This window comes from Neovison vison, chromosome 2, assembly GCF_020171115.1.
Source record: "Neovison vison isolate M4711 chromosome 2, ASM_NN_V1, whole genome shotgun sequence".
Classification (NCBI taxonomy): Eukaryota; Metazoa; Chordata; class Mammalia; order Carnivora; family Mustelidae; genus Neogale; species Neogale vison.
The window spans coordinates 106,416,644-106,435,060 of record NC_058092.1 but is presented as its reverse complement, the minus strand read 5'-3'; the positions used below and the strand labels follow the sequence as shown (position 1 = coordinate 106,435,060).

Below are 18,417 nucleotides of genomic sequence, written 5' to 3'. Positions count from 1 at the left end.
GAAACAGGCTCTTTATTGTCCTGATGGGAACCCATCCACCTGGGCCCTAAACAAGCAGTGTGAGGTCAGAATGAGCGGTGGGAAGGGGGAATAGTACCTATAGCCCAGGCAGAGAGAGTCTGGGCCCAGATAGGATGTTAAGTGAGCCCCAATCCCAGGAGGGGATCCTGGCCAACCATAGGCCCTGCAGGTTGGCCATCGACCACCAGAGGTCACCACTTCTCCCACTTTAGGTATGGAGTTGGGAGCTTGGTTCCAGCGCTGAGGAAAAACTGCAGGGCCTGTGGTGGGTTTCTCCATAGACTGAGTCTTTCTGTCAGGTCTCTTCGAATCCAGTAGCCCTGCTTTCCGTCTGGGGCTGAGCTGAATAGCAGTTGGCTTTGCAGGGGTCTTTTCTCCTGTTCTCTTTCTTTGGCCCTCCCTGCCTGCTTCACCCATCTTTTCTGCCCTCATTTCCCATTTCCGCATTAAGCTCTCGGTTTATTGCTTTTGCTAGGGTGGGAGAAAGGAAGTGACTTCTGCCCCTCCCTGCTTCCCTCCGCGGAAAGGACTGGAGGAGGAGGAGCCTGGCCTGGCCCGGCTCTAGGGGACTTAGGGCGGGGTCGAGGGTGGAGCCAAGGCAGTACTGGATGTCCTGCCAGAGACACATTCTTCAGAGATGTATCATGCTAGTCTCCCTTCATGCGGTCTTGTCATCGCTCAAGGTAAATAGCTTGCTAAAGGTGGTATGAGAGCGGGCAGCTTATTCCATAGTACGGACCTCCGCAATTCTGAGGTCTGAGTTCCAGATCTCTGCTTCTGGAAGCCAGATTTCCTGGGGGTTCCTGTGTCTAGGAGAGGAAGGGGGGCAGTGCAACAGAATCAGATTCATCCCCATTGGAAGCATCCCTCCCCCAGCTCTGCATCTCTACAAGTCTGACCAAGTAAGGCCGTTAATAAAGGCCTGTGGAAGCAGTTGAACTCAGTGATGACAATTTTCCTTGAACACACTAAGACCCTGTGAAGGATACCAGAGTTGCCCAAGGATAGAAGATTTCTACTCTAGCAGCAGACTGGGGTCATGCTGTTGCCTGGGGACTTTTCCTGGGTTGGAAGTGGCTGAGAAGGAAGACTTTGGGCAACATCTTGGAAGGAAAATGGGTGAGGAAGGAGGCCAAGGGAGTGGAGGGAGAGGAAAATGAAACTGACTCACCCTGGGGGAAGGAGTGAGGAAAAGGACAAGTGCCTGCTCGGTGTCTCTGTTCTGCCTTAAGAGGAGCTACTAGACATACTCTTCTGTCTCTGGGTGAACCTGTAAGGGGATCAGAGATGTGGGGGATAAGGGAGGGAAGTGGGATCGGCCCCCGCCCAGTAGATACAGAGGGCAGAAGGCGGAGTCCCAAGGCCGAGGGCGGGGGTGGCAGGGACTAGCTGGGGCCCTCCCAGCGATTCCTGGAAGCTGCAGCCTGGGCGGTGGCCCCAGCTCAGCTGACTTCTCCGAAGTTCCCCTCCCTCTTAGGGCCTCTTAGGGCTGTTGCTGGGCAGGTTTGGAGTTTGGCCCGAGTCTGAGAACCAATCACAGGTGGGGATCGCAGCCGCAGCCCCTCTTAGGGCACCCCCAGCTTCAGCACCTCCTTGCTCTTTGTGGTTGCCCCTGAGCTCCCTGACAGCCACCAGCCTCTGACTTCTCAGAATATGGGTTTTCGTTTGGGGGGTTGCCCCCTCCCCTTTCACTTTAAAGCTAGGATTTGGTGCAGCCCCTAAGGGTTCTTTCCTCTGGTCATTAAGTCAGTATGGGGTCAGTGTGGAAGCTTTCAGGAAGGGGACTTTGACCCGGAGCAACCCCTTTTCTTAGTCCCTTCTAGGGGAGTAGTGTGGCCAGACACCTCTCCTTTGACCTCTGAAACACTCTAGAGGGACTTGGGAGAGAGGAAGCTGTGAGCCAAGGCCAGAGAGATGTGGTAGAGTGGCCCCGAGGTCTGGCATATGGGGGGGGGGATTTAGGGAAGGACGCAGAGGAAGTGGACCCCTGAGAATTGAGGTGGGGGTGGGGAGGTTATAGGAACAATCTTGGTATGCACAAGAGAGATCAAGCGTGCAGAAACTGGCCAGCGTCATTTCTGAGTGCTTGCGGGGGGAAGGGGATTGTGGTTCTGTATCAGTGTACTTGGGGGTGAGGGTGAACTTGTGAGGTCTCAGTTCAGCTGGGTCAGAATTCCTCTCCCCTCACCCCTCCCAGCTTCCCCAGGGTAACTACCCATTCGATAAGCAGCAGCCTTCAGACTAAATTTATCTCCTAGACTTCGCCACCCGCCTGGGCCTCCCTGCAAGCAGGTGCTCACAGCTGGGTCTGTGGAGACCAGCACGCTTCACTGAACCAGCTTCCACCTTCCTGCTAACTAGGGGTGCGGCAGAGCGCAGGGCCCACGGGCTGCCCCAAGCGTGAGTGGCCAGCCTTGAGGCTTTCTGTCAGGAGCCCTAGAGAGCAGAAATATGGAGGGTCTAGACAGTGGGACAGAGAGGGAGGGAAAAGAGTGAGAACAACATGCAAGAAGCTCTCCTCCAGATTCTCTCTGACCAGATCCTCTTTCATTTCTCACTCTCCCCTTCTGCCTGGTTTTACAGATAGAGACTTCATTTTATTTTTACTTATTTATTTTTAAGATTTTTTAAATTTATTTGACAGACAGTGATCACAAGTAGGCAGAGAGGCAGGCAGAGAGAGGAGGAAGCAGGCTCCCCGCTGAGCAGAGAGCCCAAGGTGGGGCTCGATCCCAGGACCCCGGCATCATGACCTGAGCCGAAGGCAGAGGCTTTTAACCCACTGAGCCACCCAGGCGCCCTATTTTTACTTATTTTTTAAACACTTCACTTTAACTTAACGTGCTCCCGCACTAGAGTGAACTGAGTTAGGGAGCCGCCCCCTCTCCTTGAAACACAGAGAATCAGCCTAGACTAGAGACTGTAGTTTGGGTGTATGTGGTAGGGGTTCCCAGGTTCCCACTCTCTCCTACCAACACCCCTCAAATCCACCACCTCTGGAGCTGGGAGGCAACTGGGTGGGCGAGTTAGAGAAGAGGGGGCTTATTTGTCACCGGTAGGTGATGAAGAGGTGTTAGCTTTAAAGGGTGGGGGCAGGGGAGGGGCTTCTTCCACAGGAAGTGGAAAGCCTCAGGAAAGTACCTAAGTCGGAGTCTATCAAGAGCAATAAACAGTTTGGGTTAACCTCAAACTAGACAGCACAAGTTCTGAATCTGACTTTGGGCCCTTGACCCGGGAGACTGGGGAAAATCTAGAGGGTGTTCTGGGGCTGAGGTCTGAAGGTAAAGAGAATTTGAGGGATGAATGTGTAACACTAGTCCAGAACAAGGTGCGCATGAGGCATGGCAGTCAGATCCCAGCGAAGCAAGCAGGCCTCAGGGGAAGGGGAGATGTAGTAAGAAGCTGACAAACCAGGGGATTTTCTCAGGCAGCACCAGAGAACTGTTGGAGTGGCCTGGGGAAGAACCTCAGTAGTTAGAGGCGGGATGGGTGCAATTTAGGAAGTCCCTGCCTGGGGTTAGATGTGCAGTGCTGTACTCTTCTGTGCCTTGCCTGAATCTCTTTGAGACACAGCTTCACAGGGGCACCTGGCTGGCTCAGTCAGTGTATGTTTGGGGTTGTGGGTTCGAGCCCCACACTGGGCGTAGAGCTTACTTTGAAGAGAAAAAAAAAAAAGACACAACGCTATAGAACTTTGAGGAGGAAACAAAAACCAGGAAAGATGGTAGGATTATTCCTAAAATGGAGCAGACTGTGCCCCTGGGATCTGTGGGCTAAAAGGTATGGTGCCAAACGCCCTGCCACTGACCAGAGGGACAGAACTGATCTGCTCTTGGAACCAGAGTACCCCTCCTTTTTTTCATCTCTCCCTCCCCACCCTGCTACTGACTCCTGGTTGACCTGCGTCTTGCATCACATAATGTGACTCCTTTTTGGCTCTGGTAGGGGAGTGAGCAAACTTTTTCTCTGAAGGACCACAGAATAGGCCATAGTATCTCTCTGTTGTGACCAGTTGACTCTGCTCTTGTAGCACAAAAGCAGTCAGAGACAACCTGTAAACAAATAGGCCATGGCTGTGTTCAAATCAAATTTATGACACTGAAATTTTAATTTCATGTTATGTTAACATGTCACAAAGTGTTTTCCCAACCACTGAAACATACAAAAATCACACTTAGCTTGCTGGCCACATAGACACTAGGGCAGAGTTGGCAGGCGGGTAGTTTACAGACCCCTGGGACTTTTTCCATCTGGCTGAACTTCTGCTCCACCTGGCCATGGAGAATCCTGTTTGTGTCACCTCTGGCCTTCACAATATAGCTGTAGAACCCTTTCAAGGTCCTGTCTAATGATGGCTGCTTCCTAGTGGCTTCTTCAGTGACTTGGAAATGGCCAATAGAGTAAACCCTTAAGGGACATTTCCTAAAATTCCCTATGTTTTGGATAAGTGCTTTAGGGTAAAGCAATTGTATATATTCTCTTTAAATCATCACAATAATAAAATAGGGAGGACAGTTAAATCCAGTTTATAGGGGAGAAAACAAATGCCTGAGACCTAAGGTAGTCTTTTCAGTCTTCAAATTCTACCTAATTCCTTTGTTCTATTACTCAATTTCACTCCCATAAGGTACCCTTTATCAAAATATTCAGTAATTTGGGCTGCAGTGATCCAGAACTTGGATAGCTGTAAGTGTTTTTGTTGTTTTCAAATGCCTTTCATGACTTGCCAGCATTTCAGGAAAATCCTATCTAAATTTTCTTTTTCAACCCAAAGTTTCAGGGAATTAAAAATACTTTCAAATGTATTCAGCATTTTAGCCCCAAGGAAATAATTACATATACATGGTCTTTGTTTAAGGTACACTGTCATGAAACCTACACTTGGGTATTACTAGAGTCACAGCTTTTTCCCTTAGACAAACTTTATCTCTCAAAGTTCTGTCCTTAAAAGGAATGCAGCTGCATTTCTTTTTAAAATAACCTATGTCTGGGGTGTCTGGCTGGCTCAGTCAGTAGAGCCTGTGACTCCTGATCTTGGGGTTATATGTTTGAGCCCTACATTGGGTACAGGGATTACTTAAAAATAAAATCTTTAATAAAATAAAATAACCTATATCTGGGATTGCTTACCAAATCCTTATTCTGTATTTGGAGTTTTTCTTTGATTCAGTAACACTGATACATCCTACATGGCTCATCATGGGGAAGGAAGATACAGAGACCTTTTCTGTTTCAGACTTGACCCCACCTACCAAACTCTATAAAGAGGGGTAAGGGGTCAGGGAAGCCAGGGCAAGAAACCTTTCTCCCCATTATAACCAAGCTCCTCCAGAGCTGTTCTTAAAGCTGAAAATAAGCCACCTCATTTCAAAACACACACACACACACACACACACACACACGCACACACAAAACATTTCATTTCGACATGAAAGTTATTTCCCTCTTTCTGTTTCTCTGCTTTGCCTGATGAGGGATTTCTGAGAAATGACATGTCACCTCCCACAACCTCAGTCTGCAGTTTTGTTTTTCGAAATGAAGAGAGAGAGGGTTAGAAAGGCGTATTCTGCCATAAGCATACAGTATTAATTCAAAACTTGACCACAAGAGAGAATTGCCCTTCCCAAAACCCTTCAGCCTGGGTGGGCCCACCTTGCCTTAGATCTGGGCTTTCAGGGGCTAAGGAAATAAACAAGCTATCTTCTCAGGAAATGTCAATAACAAAGCAGTGAAACCTAACAGCTGCTCTTTACAGCACCCCAGCTGTCCTCCTCCCCACGGTTCCCACCAAGGGTAGGAGAGGGATAGGAATTGCTCCAGGCAACCTCAGAAGTGGAGGTGGCAGCTGAGGATGGGGATGCATAGAGATTCAGGAGTAAAATGCACACGAAGCTAAGGTTTCCCAGATAAAACCCCTACCTCCTCATGAACTCTGAACACCACTGTCAGATCAGCCAAGTAGGGGAGACTGAACTGGGTAGCAAAATTTTTGAAACCAGCTCCTCTTACTAGCAAAGAAACTAACTTTTTTTTTTTTTTAGGGGCACAGAACTGAGGTGTTTCGTAATCAAAGTGGAAAAGTCATCAAATCCAGGATGAAACACAACAGTTAAACATTCTTTTCCTTGTCTGCTTCCTTGCCCGGCTTTCCCAGCACACCTTGTCCCAGGCTAACTTGAATAAACACACACATGTGACCACAGGAGGGCGGGAAGAAAACCAAGTGGGGGTGGCGAAATTCTGAATGGAATGCAGCCCCAGCTAGTTAGGGGGCCCTGGCTGAGACCTCTGGCACTGGCAGTGGATTTATACAGACAGAGAAGCCAAAACAATGAGCTCATGGGCAAGAATGCAGCCTGTGGGGAAGTCTGGGCAGTCAGAGCAAACTGTTTTTTTAACTAGGATGGGAATAGCTGTAATCGAGTCTCCCACGGGAATAGGATTAGGGAGCATGGAGCCACCATTCAGTATCTTGGGGTCCAGTTTAATAACTTTTGAGGGCTGTCCTTTATTCTCAAAGTCTTCTGCAGAGAGCACAGCACTCTCGGGTCTGCATTCAAGTCGGTTGCTTTCCCCGGTGAGTGAACTACTTACTCTAGGTGAGGCTCTTAAGACAACCTTACTCAAAGCAACTGGATCTAAAGCAGGTTTGCCAAAGCCAGCCCTTCAGCCAAGATCCAGCGATAGCTGTGAGCCCAGAGACTCTGTGTACTCAGGGCTGCCACTTGAACATGACAGAGGAAACAATCAATGGCGTCTGTCTTTTTTACTTCCCAAATAAACACAACCCACCCATCTGTGTCATTTACACCCAAGTCAGACTTCCAAGACCAAAGACACGTTTTTTTTTCCTCCACCAGTGTTTTTCACTACCTTTATAGAAGACCCCAAAAGGAAGAAATTGAACAGATACTACATTCAGTGGCTATGTATGGTAAAGGGGAAGGAAGGCAGGGAGGGAAGAAATGAGAAGAAAAAAATTATCTGCATCTCCCCACCCTCCCCCTTCGCTCCTGGAGGTTCTTTCCTAACACCATACTTTTGTGCATTTTGTTCCCTATTCATTAAGGTTCAACCTAAATTTTTTTTCTTAAGATTTATTTATTTTAGAGACAGAGAAAGGAAGCATATGGGGGAGGAGCAGAGGGAGGGAGAGAAATAACTCAAGCCAATTCTGTGCTGAGCAGAGCCCAGTGTGGGCCCTAAAAATGTTTTTTTGAGGCCTTGACCATATCTGCTTCCAGAAGTGGTCACACTTTGTCCCACTCCTTATCTTAGAATATCTTTATCATGGCACTTTATGCAATGTATTCTAACTATTTTTGTCCATGGTTGTCACTCCTACAAGACTGTAAGCCTTGACATCTTTTTTTTTAAAGATTTTATTTGACAGAGAGATATCACAAGTAGGCAGAGGGAGGCGCAGAGAGAGGAGGAAGCAGGCTCCCTGCCCAGCAGAGAGCCTGTTGGGGGCCTCATTCCAAAGACCCTGGGATCATGACCTGAGCCCAAGGCAGAGGCTTAACTCACTGAGCCACCCAGGTGCCCCTAAGCTTTGACTCTTGCCACAACTGGCTTTCTCATTCTATGGTTTTGTAATACAATCAACTCTTCAGCACATATCCTGAGAACAAGAACCTTCTCTTACATAATCAATCACACTATAATTAAAACACACTCAATTTAACACTGATACAGTACCGTTTAACATATTGTCCATATTAAAATTTCTTCAACTGTACACATGTCCCTTATAGTTTTCATCTAGGATCCAATCAAAGATCATTCTACCATTAGCTGTCATGTTTCTCTCCACTGTTCCCTATTGTTTTTTTAAAGTAGTCTCCATGCCCAGTGTGGGGCTTTAACTCACAACCCTGAGATTAAGAGTTGCATGCTCCACTGATGAGCCAGCCAGGCACCCCAGTTCTCTACTTTTCTTTCTTGAGGAAGAATTATTCCCTTTAAAATTTCAGTGTCCAACAGTGCTTGGTAAACAGCAAGCAGTCCACTGCCATGTAATGAATAAATGAAGAGACTCCAACGAACATCTGGCTGCCTAGAGCTCATTAAATGTCCCAGCTCATTGCAGAGTTGAAACATTCTTAAACTACAGGAAATGAGAGCAGGCAAAGTGAGTAATGCAGAAATACACCATGAAAATGGAAACTTGGAAGGGGTAAAATCTGGAGTAGTATCCTTGGTCCTAACAGGTTTCCCACCAGTCAGGAACAATTATTCTATGCAGGTAAAGAAAGGAACTGCAAAGGGAAACCAGGTATAGTGTGGGAACAAAAGCCTACCATGTGTATTCTTTTTTTTACCTCCCAAGAATCATGAGTAAGGAACACTGAATTCTCAGGGCAATTGGCTGACTCAGTTGGTAAAGCAGGTGACTCTTTATCTTGGGGTTTAAGATTTGAGCCTCATATGGAGTACTGAGCTTACTTAAAATCTTTTTAAAACGATGTATTTAAAATGTAGAGATTACACCCAACATAGGGTTCAAACTCATGACCTGGAGATCAAGAATCACACACTCCGGGGCACCTGGGTGGCTCAGTGGGTTAAAGCTTCTGCTTCTGGCTCGGGTCATGATCCCAGTCCTGGGATTGAGCTCCACATCGGGTTCTCTGCTCAGCAGGGAGCCTGCTTCCTCCTCCTCTCTCTGTCTGCCTCTCTGCCTACTTGTGATCTGTCAAATAAATAAGTAAAATCTTAAAAAAAGAAAAAAAAATCACACACTCCTCTGACTCAACCAGTCAGGTACCTTACTTTTTTTTCGTTAAACTAGGCTCCATGCTCAGCCTGGGACCTGAACCCACAACCCTGAGATCAAGTTGCATGCTCTATCAACTGAACCAGGTAGGTGCCCCCCAAAATTCCGAAGTCTAAAAAAAAAACAAAACAAAAATAAACCCCCCCAAACCCCCACTGAATCCTCAGATGCCTGTTCCATCTGCATTCCCAACCCCCATCTTCCCATATGCTTCACATAACTAAGATAACAACTCTGAAACTACAAAGCTGGTCCAGTTAAATTTTCAAATCTTGAAAAGGAGAAGCCTTTGAACAGTGTGGGAGGATTCAAGAAGACAAAGTTCTGTCATTGAACAAGTGGGGCCAGAAAGAACTAGGGATAAATTAAGACAGCAGATCATTCTAAAACTCCAGGAATTAACAGCCCATGCTCTGAGCATCTGGCTGGAGCCATGCAACACACCAGTTGTGCAAGTTATTTCACTTTAATTTTTGTAAAATTATACCAGCTGTCACAACTGCTTTAACATTTTCTGAAAGGAAACAGTATGAAGCAAGAGCTCTAAAGTCACAAAAACAGGAACTGAAAGACAAAGTCTGGTTGTGTCAAACGAAGGGAAGTGTTGATTACTTTGACTCCCTCAGTGACTCATGTTACCTAGTTACCATTTGAGCCTATGTTCAACTACAGAACTGGCTTCACAGCACAACCTACCAATGGAGCGACTGCACTGCACAGAACTCAACAAGGGCCCAGATTTACACCCTTGGGTCCAATGTTGCCCTCCCTCCAACCCTCTGCTTAGGAGTGCACTAGTGTAACAGCTCTGTAATGGTAAAAAGTTGCCATCTCCTAGTAGTGAGGCTCCAGAAAAAGAGGGGCTTCCAAGCAGAAATGAACTTCTAAATGCACAAAAGCACAGAATCCTGTTTGTACTATTAGTACAAACTAATGGTGCTCAGGGCTTGAAACCAATATGCAAACTTCACATTTGCACATTTCCATGGTGATTCAGCTCCATTTCATGGTAGCTGAAAATAAAAAAGACAGGATAGGGTTTCTGAAATTAATGTACTTATTCTCACCTTTGTTTTTGGGAGACGAAGAGGGGAAAAGTAACCAAGAACCTTATCAAAACCCTGAACTGTGGGTACTAATTCTTCTAGCTCCTTCATCTAAGAAGGTGGAGATGGGGAACAGAGGAACCACAGTAATGAACCAGCTCATGGTGACTAAAAGAAAAACCAGGACAGGGATTTTGACTGTTAAAATGTATGAATTACAGCAGTTAATACATTTCAAAACCCAATACCTCTAATTTGAATGAAGGAAGGGGTTATTTGGAAGGGAAGCATCCTTTGCTTTAAAGCAGATCAGCTTTATGAGGTTTTTGCTTGTTAATTCACGTGTTATTTATTTACTCAGCCGGACTTCCTTAAAAGGCTTGTCTAAGTGGGGGAAGGAAGACAGTCCATGGATTAGAAAACACCCGTACCACACCTTGCATTTGAATAAAAGATTTATTATTTTCTTCTCAGGAAAAACAGGAAGTTAGGGAAACACACTACATTTTACAGCCCACATTAATTTGTAGTTGGTCCTAACCCTTCCTGGCACAGCTGTCAACAGCATTAGCTGTTTTAACCAGAACCAAGGTGTTCACCCCCAACAGAGTGTACATGGATACTAGAGGATTGCATGTTTTTCCCTGAGAGAAGCATAAGACAAGTTGCTGAGCGCCAGCTTTCCAAGCAGCCCCTCCCTTTCCATTCTGGAGGATTTGCTTGAACTATGCAGCTAGTCAGCACTTAGAACACGTGCCTCCTCCTCTCCCTAGAAAACCACCCACCCTTCCCTAAAGCACTTGGGCTCCCTAAGCCCTGAGAGCCCAACCCAAAGTTTCAACTAACATCCTCCTCTACATTTCAGCAGTTAACACCTAGTAAATAGGGAGGTGGGTTCCCTAAACTCCTCCAATTTACATCTATGTGCTTATTTCCACAACTGCATATGGGGAGACAGGCCTTTTAGTCACCTTCACCAGATTTTAAGATTAATTAGAAACTACATAAAGTGCTTTTAGGTCCTTAGAGATAAACCTGACATAAATAAATGGTTCATGATCAAGAATGATAAATACATAGGTAAAAATAGCTCTAGCTAGATGACCTTATGGCTCGATGATGGGCAGGCAGGGCAATCCTTCCCTATTACATTCTTAGTCATTTTATTCATACCTATTTTCATCTGGAGTCCATAGACTAAAGGTCATGTTCTATGGATGAACCTTTCAAATGACCCTAGGTCTACTATAGAAGCTTTCTTCAGTTTACCAGTAGCTTTTATGTAACTCTTTGAGGTTTAACAGAGCCCGTCTCTATGATTTTAAATGAGCATTTTTGAACGCAAAGGAACCTACGGAAAGTCACATAATTTGCTGTCCCTTCCTTTGAAAATTCCTAAAGGGTCTTTTAAAACTCCCCCCCCCCCAAGACAGGATGAAGCAACTGAAAAGGTACCAATCCAAGGAAAAGGGACTCCTCCTACCACGTGATGGTCATGGCACCCACTGTACCACCACATCCCAAGAATAAAATTCATTAAAGATGAAGGTCTCTGGTCTCCTGGGGTGGGGGTTTAGGGGCTTACGTAGGGTTCATAGTGCCAAAAATTAAAAGGGCTAGTAAGAGTTCAGGGATGGCAGGGTTAAGGATATTAAGAACTGAAATAACTATCTATAGAGAATTAAGCAGCAAAGACAGAAAATAAAAAGTCAGGTTCAATAACATGTCAAGTCTGAAATCCAAAGAGATGCCAATACAAAAATCTGAAACAAAGTTTGGGAATCATTAATAGAAATGAAATATAAGTATTTGTTTTATTCATATACTAGGCTTAGACCTGTGTTTAAACAAGCAAGCCTAATAATAGCACCATGGTTAGAGTGTAAGCCTGCTTTTCCAAGTCATCATTTTACAATTTATTAAGCAAACAAGGGATCAAATATCTCTCATCCACTGATGTGATCTTTTTATATACATACTGTTAGTAAGTCCCACTTGGAACAGCTGAAAATCTTTTAGCAAAAGTTTTGAAGATGAGCTCATAAACTCAATTTAAATTTCACCAGTTAAATTAGGTCAAATATAAGGAACTCAAGTGAGTAGCTACTCACCAACCAGAGCCCATTATTTTGTAAGTTATCAGCCCACATCTGCCCCTGCCCCAAACTTAAACTCCACTTTGACTCAATTATTGAAAACCCGCATGTAAAGAGGTGAAAAAGATGAATTTCCACTCCTCAATTTCTCAATCCCAAGTTTAAAAAAACAAAAACAAAAACTGAGGAATACTTACCAACCAGATAGCAAAATTAAAGTCTGCATAGTTATGAATCAGTATTGTTCCATTTATAACCAAGTTGTGTACAACTGCACCAATTGGTTCTGTATACAATCTAGAACTGACCAGGACAAAATTTAGAATAGTAAAGCTGTAAGAAATAGATTCCTAACTACAGAAGTTGTAAATTTCAAATGGGTATGAAAAAACTAATGTATTTCGAGACTCTTCATCCCTTTGCATTTCAAAGAAATAGACTTTCTGTAAAAATATATACAATTTTTACAGACAATACATTTACAAGTTGTTTTTGCCTTAAAAATTGAGGATATTCTCATATTTGCAACTCTGATGATTGAGCCTTAAGTCAAGTATTCTTGGCCATTACTAGGCTAATAAACTAAACCACTCAACCAAGCCAAAGTATAACAGGTATAAAAGTCCTGAACACTTGGGACTTTCCATTCAATAAGTATACCTGGGAAGGCTAATTGCAGAGAAAAAGCTTCCCTTCACACACTGTTGTACAGTACTGAGGCTTCTAGTCATAGTTCTATTACCTGTAGCTTAAATCCATTTTATACAGATCAATGCCACTGTTAGTGCTTCTCTTTTAACACTTTAAGAAGTTAATGAATTCAGTGGACATATTTACTGGACTCTATGACTAGCCTGGCTACTGGCCACTCTCCTGTTCTAGATAAGGAAATTAAGTCTCTTCAACCCTACCATCTTCACTAAATCTAAAAGTTCTCCTCCATGGCCTCCCAAAGTTTGCCTGTTGCTGAAACTGAACTTTGCTTCTTTTAGACAGTGACTCTTCAAGGGGGACTACTTTTCCCATGTATTTATTCCCGTTAGCCATAATCCTCTTGCCACTTGCTGTTCTACGTTGCTGGAGAACTCTCGGAGGTTACAGCCTGGACAGCTCAAAGTCCAACTTCATAAATACATTTGATTTCACAGCAGTCACACATGGTTTTGTTGCCTGGGGTTGGTTAAAAGTCAGTTATTGCACTTAAAAGGCTATCTTATTAGATATGCCAAACCAGCTCCTACTCCAGCAACACCTGCAAAAGCCAGCAGCACATTTCTGATGCCACCTTCTAGGTCCTCTACATGGAAGAACTCCACAAACCCATCCTAGAAAACAAAAAAGAAAAGCACATTTTCAAGTATGGGTTTCCGTTGGCTTAAAAACACTATTCATAAAGAAAAGAATTTAAAAAATCTAAAGTTCTGCCCCCCTCAAAACATAATGAACCAATTATTATTTACCCAGCCTACAAAAGACACATTCATTTTGCGGGGGGGGGGGGGGTTTGCAGCGCAGCTCTCAGAAATTTAGTTTACTATTATCCTCAAGTGATTAGTTTTTTTCACAATTTGAATCCACTGAAAAGTATCCAGTCAAATTACAATACCAAAAGGAAAAGACTCAACACCCAGTAAAACAGCCTACAGAAAACCGGATTTTTTTTTTTTTTAAAGATTTTTTATTTATTTATTTGACAGACAGAGATCACAAGTAGGCAGAGAGACAGGCAGAGAGAGAGAGGAAAGCAGGCTCTCCGCTCAGCAGAAGAGCCCGATGCGGGACTCGATCCCAGGACCCTGAGATCATGACCTGAGCCGAAGGCAGCGGCTTAACCCACTGAGCCACCCAGGCACCCGAAAACCGGATTTTTGATGAAACAATTCAAGTCGGTCATACACACTATCTCTGTGAGCTCACTACTTAAATCAAGGTTAGGCAAACAGAGATCCTAAGTTGGGAGGCTGAAACCTGAGTTGTGCATCCTAAAAAGCTTTAGAGAGCCCCAGACTTTCTTATAAAATCCTTCACTCCATTTCCACTCCAAGACCCCTCTTCAACCTTAAAACAAACTTACCCAGCCTCTTTGTTTGACTAGCCAGTCTCGTTTTTGTCCTTACGAGAACATCTGTGATGCTTTCTGCTAATGGTTCGATGCAGCTTTCTTGGTTTATACTCTTCAAGTGTTTGGCCACAAAGGCACCAAAAGAAATAAGAGTCACAATCCTGCCCCAGTTTGTTACTCCGTCACTGAAAACATGGACCATCACTCGAGACAAAGATTTGACATCGTCTTCGTTTTTGATGTCCAGTTTCCGAAGCATGCCTGAGAGGAAGAAAAGCATGCAGGTTCTCACGGCCTCCTTTGTCTAAACCAGGGCATGATTTGTCCGCCCACCCACGGCGGGGGAAATCGCTATTTGAGGTCTATAGAACTCAGGCCGACCCCAGTTGAAAACTGACATCCCACCCTTTCCGGGCTTTGAACAGAGCTGCCGTTTCCAAAAGAATTAAGATGGGCGGATACAATGACTCACGGCCAGAAAATTCTGGGTTCAGAAATAGATTACGAGTCATTTCAACACAGACTTGTTTTCGGTTTCCACCCACCTTTGGTGGGTGAGTCCAGAGACAGGTGAAAAAAGGCAATGCGGCCTCGGCGACTAACCCCCTTACCTTGGAAGGCCGTCTCGTGGTTGCGCTGTACCCCGTCCCCGACCCGTCGGAGGGTCTCTAACGCCTTCCGGCTGGCAGCCCCAGGCCCGCCCAGTGGTTTCGCGTCCTTGGCGCCCGTTGCCTGCTCCCGCAGGTACCGAGAAATAATCTCCAGGGACTGCCGGTACAACTCGTCTTCCTCCTCCTCTGCTGGGGGTGGCGTCGAGGGCAGTGAGCCGTCCGTGCAGGGGCCACTGCTGGCCTCCCCCACCAACTCCAGCAAAGGCAGGACAGCAGGCCTCTTCCCCAAAGGTTCCGGCTCGTACCCATCCAGCTCCTCTTCGGGCGACATGATGGCGTCGGCAGCTGGGCCTTCCATCTCTTCAGGCGGCGACGCGCGGCGGGTAGGCTCGAAGAACAGCAGCCTCGGGGGGGTCGCGGTGACGTTGGGGCCCTCGGCGCCAATGGGCGAGGGCCGCGCGACCCTCCGGGCGTCCGGCGCGAGAGTGGCCGGGGTACTCGCGCCGGCGCTTCCGCCAATCACCGCACCGGCTTCCCCTCCCCCTACCTCCCGCCGGGCCGTGGCCTCCTTCCCCGAAGCCAAAAGCCGCCCTCCCGAAGAGGAGGCGCCCCCGCTGCCGGCCCCCAGCCCGGCCCCCCCACAGTAGAGGTTGAGTCCGATTACTGCGTTTCTTTTGAGGCCAAACATCGCAAGCTGCCGACGCCGAGGCCGCCTCCCAGGTGAGAAAAATGGGGGATGAGCCTAACTCCTGGGTGGAAGGAAGCGGAAGTAGGACTGTGAGAGGAGCTTCTGTGTCTCGGTTTTAGGGCCAGTCCTATGGTGGCGTCAGCAAGTTTAAAAAAAAAAAAAAAAAGTGTAGTCCCATAAAAGGGGAAAGGGGCGGCAGCTTCCGGAGGTTGCGCACGGCACCTCACCGGCCGGTAGAGGTAGGGGCGGGGCTTAAGGGTTGGGCGGGGTCTTCCGGCGCCCGAGCGGAGCGCGGCGGGTTACGTAAGGGCGGCGCGAATGCTTAGGCTCTTGGGTTCCAGTTTTTCGCAGGTGCGGGTGTGGGCCTGCTAGTGGTTTCCTCGCTTTACTTCCCAAACACCTGGTTTCGAGACCCCGCAGTTGCTCTGCGGCAGAGGCTTTTTTTTTTTCTTCCCGGTACTAAAGTCTTAACCCATTGAATCACTCGGAGATTGAGGAGAGGGGATGGGACAGTTCTGGCACGGCTGGGGAGTAACAGTCTAGCTATACGGGTCCTTAGGGGCACTGTTGGGGACCTGAAGTTATTTTGCACAACCTTTGCTCTCAGTGCAACATTGTTTGGAGATGGGGACCCTCCAAGAACTGCCCTATGGATCATTTATATGTAAGTTGACTAAATGAAATTGTTCTGCCCCTGGCACGTTTTATTCCTGCCTCCCTACTTGTTTCCTCTCATCCACCATCTATGCTCCACGGTCTCTGGTTATTTATGTGTAAGCCTTACTCTATTGGCACCTATTCCGAGACTCCAGACACCTTTTATTTTTTTACTGAGTATGAGGCACTTTTGATTCTAGGGGTAGAAACCTCTTGAGGATAGGGATCCTGCTTGTGTGCCATATGTGTGAGTTGACATTAAAGGTAGCAACCCCTTTTTTTGGTTAAAAACGTGTGTAGAAATAATAATAATACCTAAAATTCAAGAGCCAGGTGATGCACATAAGCTGGAAAGGGAGCAAGGTTCCTGTTCCCCAAAATATCACAGTTTAATAAGGAGATAGGGAACCCATATCCCATAATTATGTATTTGGGCAAGAACTAGAACCATGGGGATTTATAGTATGTGGCAGAGAGGATGGAGAGAAATATCCCGTGGTTGTAATGAATAAGAAATGGTTTCTCCAAACTGGTGCAGCCACTCTGGAGAACAGTATGAAGGTTCATCAAAAAACTAAAAATAGAACTACGCTGTGATCCAGCAATTGCACTATTAGGCATTTACCCAAAGGGTATAAAAATACAGATTCAGAGGGGTATATGCACCCTGATGTTTATAGCAGCATTATCAACAACAGCCAAACTATGGAAAGAGCCCAAATGCCCATCGACTGATGAATGGATAAAGATGTGGTAGACACACACACACACACACACACACACACAGGAATATTACTCAGCCATCAAAAAATGAAACCTTGCCATTTGCAACAATGTGGATGGATCTAGAGTGTATTATGCTAAGTTGAAGTAAGTCAATCAGAGAAAGACAAATACCATATGATTTTACTTGTGGAATTTAAGGAACAAAACAGATGGAAGGGGGGAAAAGGGGAAAGGGAAACAAACCACAAGAGACTTAATGACAGAGAACAAACAGGGTTGATGGAGGGAGGTAGGTGCGTGATGGGCATTACAGAGGGCACTTGTGACGAGCACTGGGTGTTGTGTGTAAGTGATGAATCACTGAATTCTGAAACCAATATTGGACTGTATGGTAACTAAAATTTAAATAAAAATTTTAAAAGAATCATTTCTCTAGTTTAAGAAACTTTTTAAAAAAAGATTTTATTTACTTATTTGACAGGCAGGTAGGCAGAGAGGCAGACAGAGACAGAGAGAGGAGGAAGCAGGCTCCCCGCCCAGCAGAGAGCCAGATGCGGGACTCAATCCCAGGACCCTGGGATCATGACCTGAGCCGAAGGCAGAGGCTTTAACCCACTGAGCCACCCAGGCACCCCCAGTTTACTAAAGTTTTAATCTTGCACAGTACTAACCATGTGAGATGAAATATGTGCTCTCTAGGAGGCATCAACAATTTATTTTTGGAGTTGAGAGGTTGGAAGAATCACTTTGGGCTAGGAGAGCCAGATGACCTTATGGAAGATAGCTTTTTTTAGTGGGCTTTCTAGAATGCAATTTTATCGGATAGACAAGGGGAGAGAGATTGAGGAAACAGCAAGTGCAAATGCTTTATCTTTCTAAAGGCTGAAAAAGGAAATGCATTGCTGGTTTCATTTTAAGTTTACAGCCAGAAATCTCAAGTGCTCAGCATTCCTGTTGCATTTCTTCAGTTCACTCCCTTATGGTCCAAGATGACTATGGCACACCTTCTCTTCTGTCCCCAAACCTCCAATGTTCCTTCCTGCCCTCCTCATTCTCAGCTGGTTAACTTACTTCACTGAGAAAATGGAAGCAAACAAAAGAGAAAAACTTCATTTCTCACCACCAAATCTACTAATTTATCCCTGCCACCATTCTTCCTGTTTTTTTTGTATGGGTAAAATAAACGAACCCTTCCTGCCCAGCCTCTTCACTTGTGCATTGGATCCCACTTCTTTGCCTCAAGTATTTGCAGTTTTCCCTTTATGATTTGTTTTGTTTTAAAGATTTTATTTTTAGAGAGAAAGAGTATGCACATTTGTGAGCGGGGCAGAGGAGGAGGGGGAGGGAGAGAGAATCTGAAGCAGAGTCCACGCTGAGCTGGAGCTCACCATCTTGAGATCATGACCTAGCCAAAACCAAGAGCCAGATGCCTGATGGACTGAGCCACCCAGGCGTCCCTATCCATTTACATTCTTGTGTCAGTTTCTCTCTGTTGAATCATTGCTGTCAACATACAAACCTGATGTCCTCTCTCACATTCTCAAAAAGCCTTTCCTAGAATCCAGATTCTTTGATTCTCTCTTTTATGCCAGTCATCTTCAACCTCCTTACCAGCTTTGTCTCTTGAACCCACCCCATTCAAGCAACATTGTCACCTTCCACTGAAACCATTTTTGTCCTGTCATCAGTGACTTCCACACTGGCAAATTCCAGGGGTCAATTTGTTGTTCT

At 45.7% G+C, this 18,417-nt stretch overlaps 1 protein-coding gene across 1 annotated transcript; it reads right to left on the bottom strand.

Moving 5' to 3' along the window:
• Positions 1-12,442: 12,442 nt before the first annotated feature.
• On the bottom strand, positions 12,443-15,398 carry MCL1 (MCL1 apoptosis regulator, BCL2 family member). The gene is given in 4 exon segments (XM_044239116.1): positions 12,443-13,267; positions 14,017-14,049; positions 14,051-14,265; positions 14,616-15,398. Coding segments are annotated over 4 exon segments (1,053 nt in total). The 5' UTR covers positions 15,304-15,398; the 3' UTR covers positions 12,443-13,150.
• Between the last annotated feature and the right edge of the window lie 3,019 nt (positions 15,399-18,417).